The sequence below is a fragment of the Betta splendens genome, chromosome 4 (genome assembly GCF_900634795.4).
Source record: "Betta splendens chromosome 4, fBetSpl5.4, whole genome shotgun sequence".
NCBI lineage: Eukaryota > Metazoa > Chordata > Actinopteri > Anabantiformes > Osphronemidae > Betta > Betta splendens.
Window position 1 is genome coordinate 29,949,396 of NC_040884.2, and position 12,561 is coordinate 29,961,956.

The following is a 12,561-nucleotide window of genomic DNA, read 5'->3' on the forward strand; positions in this document are numbered from 1 at the left end:
CACCGCAGCTGCAGAATGTGTGCCTGTCTAGGAGTATGTATGAGAGTCTAAAACTGACCATGTGATCCTCTGTACTTGCCTATGCACACACATGGTCAACAGCAGATTTATTTCTCTACCTGGTCAAGGCCTGTTCCCTGCAGACAGTTACTACAGAGTCACTGGGGCACAGTGACTCTCCAGCAGCACCTGAACATGCAGAGCCAAAGCACAGCCACAGGCACCTCTTGTACAACAGAACATCATCCAGAACATCCAAATACAGTCTGTTCTGTGGGCCAGACACCACTTCCTCCCCCATCAGAGGTGAGAAGGAGAAGTCAGACACTAGACCAAGCGCCTCGCTGCTGACTTAGTAAATAAGCAATGGCTGCATGAGCCATAGAAAACCAGAGGAAATTACTGAGACAAATAAAATGTTGCCTTTCCACATAAAAAAATGTAAATGGATTAAAATACTAAAATGAAGAGGGTGACATCAACCACAAATACAAACTAAAGTTACAGTTAAAAGTTATGACCACCAAACAAGTTATTGTTTATGGTCTATTATCTTTTCCCCATAGATCTATAGTTTTATGATGGAGTTTACAGTATCAAACTACATCAAATAAAGATATAGAAATACAAACATGCTTCAAATATGGAAACTAATGGTTTTTTTAGCCATAGTTTCCAAAAGTATTAAAATATATGTTGCTATATACTGGCAAAACTGTTGTGGGAAAACTGTATGTAGGGAATTGTGACATTATTTTATTTTAAAACTTCCCATATTGGCTTATTTTGCAAAGATATTTTAGTTTTTTCTGCTAGAGTATTACTGTACCTTCATCAAAGACCAAGGGGAGACTGTGTCAGTGAGACTTTCTGAGGCATGCCCTCCAACACAGTCTGGCAGCAGCAAGAGGCTGTTTATGTCTGTTCAGACCAGTCAGTGCCCACATCTCAGGGTGGAAAAGCAATCAAGCACCAATGCATGGTGCATTGTCCTTTAGGTGATCTTATCTAATCACAAGCAAAAATGAGCTTCTACGTGGACACCTAATCTCTGTAGAAGGTAAAATGTCCTTGTGTAGCCAGACTGAAGGCTATAAAACGGTCAGCAGGATTTGTACCCTCTCTGCCCCTCTGACAAGCACTCAGTAGGCCATGGAGGTGAAGGATTACCAGACATTGACGTCAGTAGGTGGATTTCTACCAAATTAAAGGACCATCCAACAGCAGTGAACATGCAGCTCTTCTTATTATTGTAGTTGGGAGAGTCGTATGAGCTTTGTTATTATTTGTATAAGTTGTGTAAAATAATGGGTTTTAAAAAACATACAAACAACTCTGCATTGAAGCTATATGATTGGCACACATGCTGTGTTGCAATGCAAATATTGTACATTAATTAAGATTATGAATGAAAGAAATAGATACTTCATTTCTGATTAACAAAAGTCACAATATTATATGAAAGATGATACCTGAAAATATATGTCACAATTCATTTAGAAAATATATATATTTGAAACATTAATTTATTTATATATTCATTTATTAATTTATCATTCTGTATAATATATTCTATTAGTTATTATCATGCATGTTTAAAATATTGTACTGTACCATGTTATCAGTACCTTTTTGGTATATACTGTATTGTAATGCAAACATCTGACAAATCTCACGTGATGTAACAGCTTCAGCTCCTTATTGTAACATTGTGTAAACAGGACAGACTGAACAAAAAACCCTTCTCACTGTCATGATAACAGAAACCTATCATTCAGTAGCGAAGTCCATGTAGTTACAGTAAGCTTCAGAAAAAGCACAAAGCCACTGAAACCAGAGAGTGAGTCTCGCACACCCACAGACTGTGCATTTGGTCTTGGCAGCTTTTAAGTACCAGCAGAAAAATTGCAATGGCAAGCCTATACATGCTGCTTTGAAACTACTGTGACTGTAGGCGATGGAGATAGTTTGGAATACAGACAGATAGAGAGTTTTAGAGGGTGGTGGGGCCGTGATTCATCTTTAAAGTATGGCTAAGAGTGAGAAGTTCTGCCTTTAAACATGTTGCACTTCACCAGATAATAGGCAGTGGTTTTAAAACTGAGTTTACCTTTAGGAGATGTGCTGAAAGTTTGAACTTAAATGTATAGAAGTAACAAAGGCAGTACATGGAACATATCAATCATACATTATTCACCAGTGACACTGAGGAAGGAAGAAAGCTATTTTTTCAATTAATTTTAAACATTACTAGAGAGGTTCTAGACGACAATTTTAGTGATTCCTTTGAGTGTATTATCATTATTTTGGATCAAAGACCAAACAGATAGTTACAGTAGGTTTGGCTGTAGATACTACATTTAAACTTTTTTTCTTTTAAAGATGACTCACTTCTGCCAGGGTGTCGTCTGGCCTCTCTGGAGCATGTCCTCTGAGGTTGATGATGTGGACCTCCTGAGGGAAGCTGGTGGTGCCCTTGCTTGCACAGCCTGACAGTACAGAGAAGCTCTTCAGCATAGCCTGCACTGGATGTCCCGTCCCCACTGGCAGATGCTCGCATGGGCTACGAAACAAGGGTACTACAACATAGAAAAAAAAACATCAGTTAATACATAAGTTACAGATTCAAATGTCATGTTGCTGACTTATGTCTTGTGGCTATTAAATCTCCACATAGCACAGCACACAGGGAAACAACAAACAAAACACACTAAAATCACATTATCTTTATGGGTACCTCTAAACTGTGCAGAACAAGAGAATTGTTACTACAAAAGAGGTCACCTGCCATATGCAGGGTTTTCCCCATTGCCACTCAACAAACTCTTTACTGTATGTGACTTACACTGACAATCACTCTGTCTCATTACACACTATTATTTAGCTCCATAGAAAATGCATTCTTTATTACTAGAACATATTTATGTACTGTAGGTCCAGTCTGTTTGGAAAGAGCCCTATTTTTATTGGTTATTTATCAGTAAATGTCTACTTAACTTAAAGACAGATTCACAAAATGTCTATATGGTCACACCTAATTAGGTATTGCATGTTATGGAACTTCCTTTCATAAACCAAGAACTTTTATGTGGTCTACAATGTTCACCACAGCCTGAAATCGTCCTATAGAACTTCCTGTACCCGTTACGTCTGTATGACCCAGTTTACATGAAGCGTGCAAGTCAGAATGCCAAAAAAGCGATAGACAGAGTTTGAACAAAGTACCAAGCAGTTCTTTTTTTAATTAGAAAGCCCTGTTACGATATGCTGACGCATGTGGCCAAGTTTTATCTTAAGGTCAGACCTTGTGTTTCACCCCACAGCCTTGTGCCAGCCAAGGCCTGCTCACATTTCAAACACATCACACTAAACACACAGAGGTTGCCAAAAGCAATCAGATTTGGACATTTGGAAAGGATTAAAGTCTTTGTGAAAGACAGTTCGATAACAATTTTAAATTCTCCCCAACTGAGTCTAAAACCACAGTTCCTCACCACAGAGGTTCAGCTAGGGGAAAACATTTATTTGCTCTTAACACATACTGTAGCTATTGTTTCATCTTTGGATCAGCACAAAGCAAGAAATCTTGTATGGAATGGCCTTGTAAAAAAAAGATGCTTCTTTGTTTCCATATTTGTCTCTTGAGACATATTTCGAGCCTTTGACAGAGGTCTCAACCTAGACTTCATCCTGTCTCTTTACTTTACTACAAGTTCTGATAGATTAAGTATGACGCTCTTATTGAGGGCACACATTCATATATTAAAACACAAAGCATGGGCCATAATGTCAAAACCCTGTGGTGCATCTGTATTTCAACCCCAGTTCAGGCCCCCCACCTCCTTTTTCCTCCCAAAGGACCAAAGCCTTTTCCCTTTCTAACCATGTCATCATGTTTTACTCCCACAAACACGTCTGAGGGCACTCCAGCTCACTTTTTCCCCTCACACATGGAGAATAACAAATAAACGCCAGACAGACAAAGAGAAATGCAGTTTTTTCTGGTAGACTGCCAAAACATTACAATACTACTCCAAGATCTGATCTCGTAAATGCAACAGAGACAGAACAAGGAGACATATACTGAAAAAAACGTATTTAAAAAAAGTAGGACACTACTACAGTAGGATGCATTTCATGGTCGTTTTATTGCTGGGCCTAAAAGCTGCCAGCCAGTCAGTGTGTGATACTATTTTCCAAAAGCAAAAAATATATTTTTAAATTTTTATATTTTTATTAGAATTTGAAATAGAAATGCTGTGTATCTGGCTAGTTGTTCTCAACAGCACATTTGGTGACACTACTGTATATCTGCAGAATGCACATCTTTACCAAAATCTAAACTAGCTGTGTTTCTGGGGCCCTTGAGGGCTGCAGAAAGTATGGAAGCACAGCATTATTTCATATATTATTTAAAAAGTTCAGTTTTATGCTTTTTCGTAAACAACATATTGATGTGCCACACTACATTCACATGTACAGTATGTCATCTTCATAAAGTTACTAGGCAAGAGTGAAGGGGAGGTTTTTCTGACCAAATACTTGTTTATGGGTTAAGATGATCAAATGGAAATAAACTCCAACATACTATATACTGTAGGACCCCTAATGAATCAGCTGACTTTACCCAAAACCATTTCTTTTAATCACAATGAATGACCTCTGAGGACAAAAATTAATAATATAAATGAAATACAGCTTGCATCTGTTGGTGTCCTCTGTCACGTTGTCTGCCTGCCCATTTCAGTCTCCCATCTTCTCCAGCCATCTTTTCTGTTTCCTCTGTCATCAGATGAGTACAGAGTACGTCCTGTCCAGCTGCCACTAGTGCCTTTTAGCTGGCCGGGCCAAACGCCCACAGCAAAGGAATGAGAGAAGCTGTTGTTCACTCTCCCTGAAAAACAAGTCTAGCTTGAGCCCTCAAGACATTCTGCAAACTATATCAAGTATTTCCTTAAGTTATAGCTAAATCTGATGCTGATATTTTAGTAGTAGCACAAATTCCACATTTTTTAAAACCGTTTAAATGAGATACAACTACATGTGTGTGTTTGTGTGTGTGTTATACTGTAGGTAAGATTTAGTAGTACTGCAGCAATATGATATATATATATATATATATATATATATATATATATGAAAATGAAAAGCTGTAACTGCAAAAAAAACAAATGTTTCAGGTACAAATTGGAAAGCTTTGAAAGTGTCAAATATAAGAAACACAGAGGCCAAAAAAATACTACTTCACCACCTACTGATCCACCACAACTTGTTATATCCTGTGGTTCACTTCATAGTAAGTAACATTTTTTAAAAGCTAACACACCTGAAGCAGAAAAACAGTTATAGCATCCTGAGACATCCCTGCATGACCATGCAAAAAACAATTCTGAGAGTAGTATGTAATATCAAATGTGTTCTCTACATACTTCAGTTAAACATTAGGCCTGCAAAGTGGCAGGTGTCAGAGGTGCCAACAAATGTCACAGGTGCAAGAAACCACATGAGACAAAGAAGAAGCATTGTGGTTTATATTAACAAACAAGAAACTAAAGGGTAGCTTACTGGAAAAAATGACAGACATATTCATTTCATAAACTTTCACTGCCAAACCTCAGGCTGCAGGTTGGTGTATTCAGGCACTTGCTGTGATAAACTATGATATCATATACTCTGACTAAAGCACCTGTACCAAAGTATGTATAATATTTATAACCATGCACGTTTGGGAAGACAAATATTTTTTTATAGCGGGAAAATTCCAAAATGTGCAACAGGTTGTTAGGTGGAGGTTTGTGATAAAGTTTTAGAAGTTGATTGATAAAATTTAACTGAATTTTTACTGAAATGTTATCAAAAGAGTCAAAGGAAGAAATATAGGTAATATGAGTTTAAAAGTTGCAGAATGTAGTAGTAGTGCTGCCTGTGGATGGTTCAGATCATAGCTCCCATTGAAAACAAAAGAATGCCTTTAGGACATTGCTAAACTGAGCAGCTACTTCATAAATAACTTGTGATTGTTATTTTATCCAATAATTATCAGTTAGAACAACTTGCAGGTAAAAACTCTTAATTTGGTCGCAATTTGTTTGTTTGCATGTCTTTTGGTCGTTCAAAGCATCCATTCATACTGTAAATGCTATAAAAGTTACGCATTACAAAGCCACGGCTGCCCTGACCACAATCTTCGAAAGTAAGCATGATAAAGACAGGTGAGAGAAAAGGTGCACAGGGTGGAAAGTAGTGTTCATTGCAGTTGTCATGTTGCTCAAGTTATTTTCTAATTAATGCTTTGACTAGCTGTAAACACACAATGTTATGCCACCCGCTTCGGATGTTATCACCCATAACAAATGGGCTAAACAGCCCATTCGTACGGGCCAGTAGGTGCCTGCTTTACCTACTCGCTAACAGCTAGCATCTAGCTAAGTTGCTACGTTTAACGGCTTCAGACGTTAAATTGTGGTTAGGGTTAGGGTTAGATAACAGGTGGGGGGTTCAGGTTACGGTTAGCTAACACAATACAGCTAGCTACTTGCTAAGTTATGCTCGCTAATAAATCAAAATCAAAAACTTTGATCCTCCCGTCTGAACAACAACCGCGCAACAGCGCCCCTACTGACTTTGCTGGTTAAATCATCCGAGCCGTGATCTACCTTACGGATCGATGACGGCGACCTACTGCACCTATTGATAACCACTGATAATGACCATTGAATGGCGTGATAACGTCCGAATGTCCAATTATGCTTTGGCTTATGACATCATAGTCACAATTTTGACTTTGCAGTGAACTAAATATTTAAAATTATTTCAGATTAAGATTTGAAAGGTAAACTCTGGAAGTCCAACTGACATGTTGCATTTACTGCACATCTCACATTGCAGTGCATTTTGTAAGCCTAAATGTAGGACATCATTCATGGAATAGAATTATATACTGTATATTGCATGTATACCACGCAAAAGTAGGTGTGTTTGTATGCAACCAACAATCTGAATGCATGAAGCCAAAAACAAATTATGTTCTCCTATATAAATTACCATAATCACTCTTATTATTTTAATAGGTCTCCATTATAACGTTAAAGCCATTGAAGATGCCCCATTTCCTCCTTAAGTCCATAGTAATTACAGGCTGCTTTATCTTCACCATCCTGTCACACACCAGCTGTAACTGTAGATTACAGTGCACCAGATACCATATCATAAAATATGTTTGGTGCAATGCTTGTATGTTTATGTTAGAAATGAGCAGCATACAGTATACAGAATAAAAATAAAAACACTTAGTTGGCAACGCCCAGGTGACGTGAAGGCCTCACAAACGTCCTGCAGAGGAAATGCTGTTATGTTTGACTGATATACTGTATAGTAAATGTATAAATACAAATACTCACTTTTTATACAGTGTATTTGAATTTGTGTGTGTGGTTGTCTTTTGGTATATGTATCAGATCTCTTTATAATATAGTACTCCCATCTGCCAAAGGCTACGGTAATTAAGCTAATTTTAGAATCACTTAAAATGGCATTAGATAAATATCTTCAAAATTTGTAGTAGTCTTTCTGTAAGGTGCATATCAGTGCAGTCTCCTCATATCTTGCTAGAGATAAACACTTCTGTTTCCAGAGAATGTACTTTGTTGCTTTCCACGGTGTGGCATCAGACCAAGATTTGGTACAGGAAGTGAGGTCAGGCTGTGTGCCAGTTAGAGACAAATCTGAAATTCCCACAAAGCCATTTCCAAACATAAACAAATAGAGCCTTCCCCTTGTGTGTGTACTGTACAAGTACTCACATGTCTAGTTCCTAGTATCCTTTAACAAGCATGACTGTGTTTTTTTAATATACTGTATTCTAAGAAGTGAGGATAATGTCACAATTGGCAACACTTAATTGCAACAATATAATTAGCAAATATAATAAAGTTTAAACTTGCATTTTGACTACGTTAGTCTAAAATATAGAATATCCATCCATCCATCCATGTTCTTAACCGCTTACTCCCTAGTGCGGGGTCACGGGGGTGCTGGAGCCTATCCCAGCTGGCTACGGGCGAGAGGCAGGGTACACCCTGGACAGGTCGCCAGTCCATCGCAGGGCAATATAGAATATAATAAGTCAAATTTAATATACAACTAATGGAGCATAGCACAGCTGGGCCTCAGTGTTTAAATACATCTCTAGCTAAGAAATCCCAGTTCCCATATGAAGTATAGGATTAAATGAATCCTCTGATCTCTTTCTCTTTGCTGCAGGGCATGATTCCCATGGACCATGAATCACACAAACCAGGTTGTGGAACGTAATATTGTGCCCATTTTTGTTTTCCTAACGGGCTTTGGGCTAAAGAACCACTAGTTCTGCATTGTTGACATTAGCACAGCCCTCTTACCCCTGAACCTTAAGCCACTACTACTACAGGAAGTGAGTAAAGTACTTCATAAGGGTAGCAAAAGTTGCCTATGAGAAGGATTTCTCTCTGAACAGTAAAAATGGAAGCAGGACAGGAAGAAGCTGGAAGGGAAATGGGCAGGGATGAGCCCAACCTCTATTAGGAAAGGGAAGCTTTTCCGTCAAAGTGTCAAATCCTGAAACTCAATATTACCCATGTTCTAGTAGTTCAAATTTGTCAGTTGTTTGATGACTGAAGAAGCAATAGATGTTATTTTATCCACTGTATGTGGGGGATGTGAAGCAAATACAAGTGTGCATGTAGGCTAAGCTTAAGTATGTTAACAGGTGGTCTGACAATAAATTAGAGCCCTACAGATGAAAAAACCTCACCAAGAGTAAAGGCTTAGAAAACAAGATGCCAGGAAAGGGCAATTGCCGGATTGCAAATGGTTCTACATGCTACAAAAATTAACAAATAACTTAATTTTACTCAATATATTTCAATAGCACATAATTTAATTATAACATATTGCTAAATATGTAAATATGAAGGGTTGTAGGTTGCCCATGGTGTAAAAGTGTAGAACAAGTGCCATAAAAATTTTAAGTGTCTGAGTGAATAGAGCTTAATGGCAGCTTTATTGAACTGACACAGTAGTAAATGTGGGTACAACAACTCTTATCGCCCTTATTGGTTAACTATTAGCATTAGTTGAAAAACATACATGACCAGTTAGAAGCAGAACATGAAAGTGCACCATAAGGCAGAAGATGGACATGGGTGTATTTCGTCTACCTATAAATGCTGACATAAATCAGAGGACTTTGAAGACATGGTTGACAAGACTAATTCTCAGAGGACCACAGGAGCTACTGTGTAAAGTGAGACAGCTGGGAGAAAACAAGCATGTGTGCATATGACTAAAGACTTTACTGGCTGTGTTACAACTCTATGTCTTTACTGATGGGTGCTGACATGTGCTGTCTGGGCCTATGATATCAAAGAACACAAAGTTGTCAGCATAGACACGAAACAAGACTGTTGTGCATCCTAAAAGCAGTATGTGGACAATGCCGTCTGAGAACAATCTGATCCAATCAATAAAGGCAACCAATATTCACTCTTTTGCACTTAAACAAATCGCATTAGGAACATGACATTATTATTATTTGTTCCTCCAGTATGATTATTATTCGTAATGATAAGGCAATCAAATTAATCACAACACAAGCCAAACCAAATGAGCACATGGCTTTGTTGGCAAAAGTTAATAAAGAATGCACCAAACTTGTAATGGTTTAGATACATAGTGCGTAGTTACATGCAAAGACCTTAACCAGACATGACTTGGTTGAAAAACCATAAAGAGGCATGAAACAGCCATTCACTCAACACAGTGCTGTATTATACTGTATTACTCAGCAGAACTGGCCTTGTTGGTAAACAGGCCAATGCAGACAAATGTCTGTCCTGCTACTATAAGGGCAAATCCCTCATCAATCATAAATGCCTGCAAAAGCCCAGGTCCCTAACAGCAGCCTGCTGGGGGTTGGAGAGCAGCCATTCCTCCAGTCACAAAGACTCAGCCTCAGTAGGGTACGTGCACCCTAGGATTACGTTTCTTATAACACCCGATCATGCCCTTTTCACTCGAGGTGGATGCTGGTCAGATGCTTGGTATTTAATAAAATCCACCTGTACTATGAAAAGCCTGATGGAAAGTTGGGAAACATTTGTTTCATTTGGGGATTTGAGCTGATGACATTTGCAAGTGAAACAATAAACTTCAACCTTGAATTTACCATGTTTGATATTGATATAAGACAGAAATTTAATTGTGAAAGAGGGAAATACCTACAATTGTAATATCCCACATTAAAATATACCACAAAGTATTTTCCTCACTTTGTTTAGAAACATACAGTACATTTTTAGTGTTTCTTATACTGCATTTTACCCTCTGCATGCCTGAACAGGCCTCAATCTACTGTTCCACTGTGAAAATGTAATCTTGATCAAAAGACAATGTGCCTGAGGATCAAAAAAAACAACATAATTAACCATTTGTAAACTCACCTAACATCCGAATTAGGATCTGCAAATACACACACCCTTTAATAGCCAAGAAGCCCCTTATCATTAGTCTTACTGCTTTGCTAGTGGCATGAGGAAGGGATTTAGCTGAATCAAGAAACAAAGCACATTCCTTCTTTAGCATTAAACAGCAGCCTTAATGAGACATCTTTATTTCTGTGCTAAGTTACAAAAACATCACCATTCATATGTGATAATGGGGGCTGTGTTACAAAGCGCCAGGTTGCCATCAACATAGAAAAATGGTGAGTGAAGCAATGCTGTGCCTTTGTGCCAGAGGTGAGAAAGGGCACGGCACTTTCACAAATGCTGCAAAAAACTACATTCCGCAGAGATTCTTCATCTCAGGGAAAGAGAGGGCAAAGAAGAAGAATGGCCTGTCAAATGCTACAGGGTCTTGTGTTTTAACATGTTCAAAAGGACACTAGAAGGTCCTGCACAGTTCAATACATAGTTGTGTTGGAAGGAAAACATGCAACAACACAAACACAGAAGGGTATATTTATAGTACAGTATATTTTTAATAAATACTGTGGTATATTTTTAATAAATACTGTGGTACTAGTGTTTTTTTTGTACATCAGAGAGACCATAATAGGCTGCTAAATTCCTGCTAAAAAGCAATATTGATCTGAAGAATCTCAGAGAATAGGCTTTTGTCATTGGTTGGCCCAGCACTACCAAAAGACCAGCCAAGAATTAGGACATGGTGTTTCGGCACGACTGGAAATGGAGTGGGGAAGGTCGGGAAGCACTGCTCTGGTGAAAGACACCACCTGGAAACCTTAATTTAACATCCCATATTAGGACTCTTATTAATAGATGCACTCCACTGTTCTGCATCATTTCTTTCCAAATGTGCCTACTTTAAACAGATACAAAATTATTCAGCGTTTTACTACGGTGACTGTGATTTTTTGTGGAGACCAATTAAGTGTGGTCCATTCCTCTTATTTATATGTGTAACACACAAAATATGCTGAACAGATAGAGTAACTTATTTTATTATTAGCCTCCTTTTTCTGTCTTCTGCATAATATTTCTTCTCCCAGTCTCCCCAGCTCCCGTTGCTTTTTTTTCACAGGGCTGAAAAACAATGGAAAACGCACGATCACCCCAGCTGTCTCTCATTACTGGCTCTGACCGACATTATTTACACGCCTGCTTACTGGAACTGTAGAGAGAAAGGGAGAGGGAAGGGGCTGGGATTCAGTTTACTCCTTCAGTTTGCGTAAGCGTCCTCTTAACGTGAGGCTAACGAGATATGATGGACCTGGGCAAAGATATGAATTTATCTGTAGAGACCTGCCCGCTGCAGCTTATTCAAGTGCTTTTTCTTGGTCTGAAAGTATGTGAGTACCCTACACTTCAATTCTTGCTGGTAATTAAAAATAGGGACACCAGGCTGAACTTAATTCAATAAACAAAACACACAAGCCAAGGCCAGAATGGTTGTCTCCTCCTTGACAAGATAAAGGCCACACCATCGAAGGGCAACAGACCTGTACTGTAATTAGACACACTATGAACTCCTGTTGCTATGTAAACATCACAACCACTCTACCTAGCAGCGCTGTGCCTCTGTCCTGTGCTGATCCAAACCCTTGCATGAATCAGAGGGCAACATCTGGTTTAGCATGCTGGAAGAGACTTTGTCGGTTTGGCTAGGTGTATGTGTGTTGAGTGTGTCGATTTGGACCAGACGGCCCACGCCTGCGGCTGCCTCTCTCCTCCCCCTGGCCACTCTAACTCTCAGATTACAGCGGTTGCACAATGCTTTTTGGCAGTCCCCCTCTTTTGAGCCCATAGAAAGCATAGTGCATATATAGACTAATATTTTTGCTCATCTGTGGGGATAAAACATTAAAACCACTTTTCATATCACAATGACTCGTGTTTATCAAGAATATACAACTGTGAAAACAAACGAAAGTGGTTTACTTTTCTGTAAGCTAAACATACTGTATAGACTGTGAACACAAGCACAATGCCACCCCTGTTTCCAGTTACTGTTTCTTTCTTTTAAAGTCTCAGTGGGGTTCTACATCAAGCTAAATAAGTAAAA

At 38.7% G+C, this 12,561-nt stretch overlaps 1 protein-coding gene across 2 annotated transcripts in view; it reads right to left on the reverse strand.

The window, feature by feature from the left end:
- tgfbr3 (transforming growth factor, beta receptor III) overlaps window positions 1-12,561 on the reverse strand; it is a 65,811-nt gene that overhangs the window by 41,507 nt on the left and 11,743 nt on the right. For both annotated transcript variants that reach the window (XM_029146273.3, XM_029146272.3), the window contains exon 3: window positions 2,392-2,579. In XM_029146273.3, the coding sequence (XP_029002106.1) occupies window positions 2,392-2,579 (188 nt within the window). The remainder of the gene's footprint in view (window positions 1-2,391; window positions 2,580-12,561) is intronic.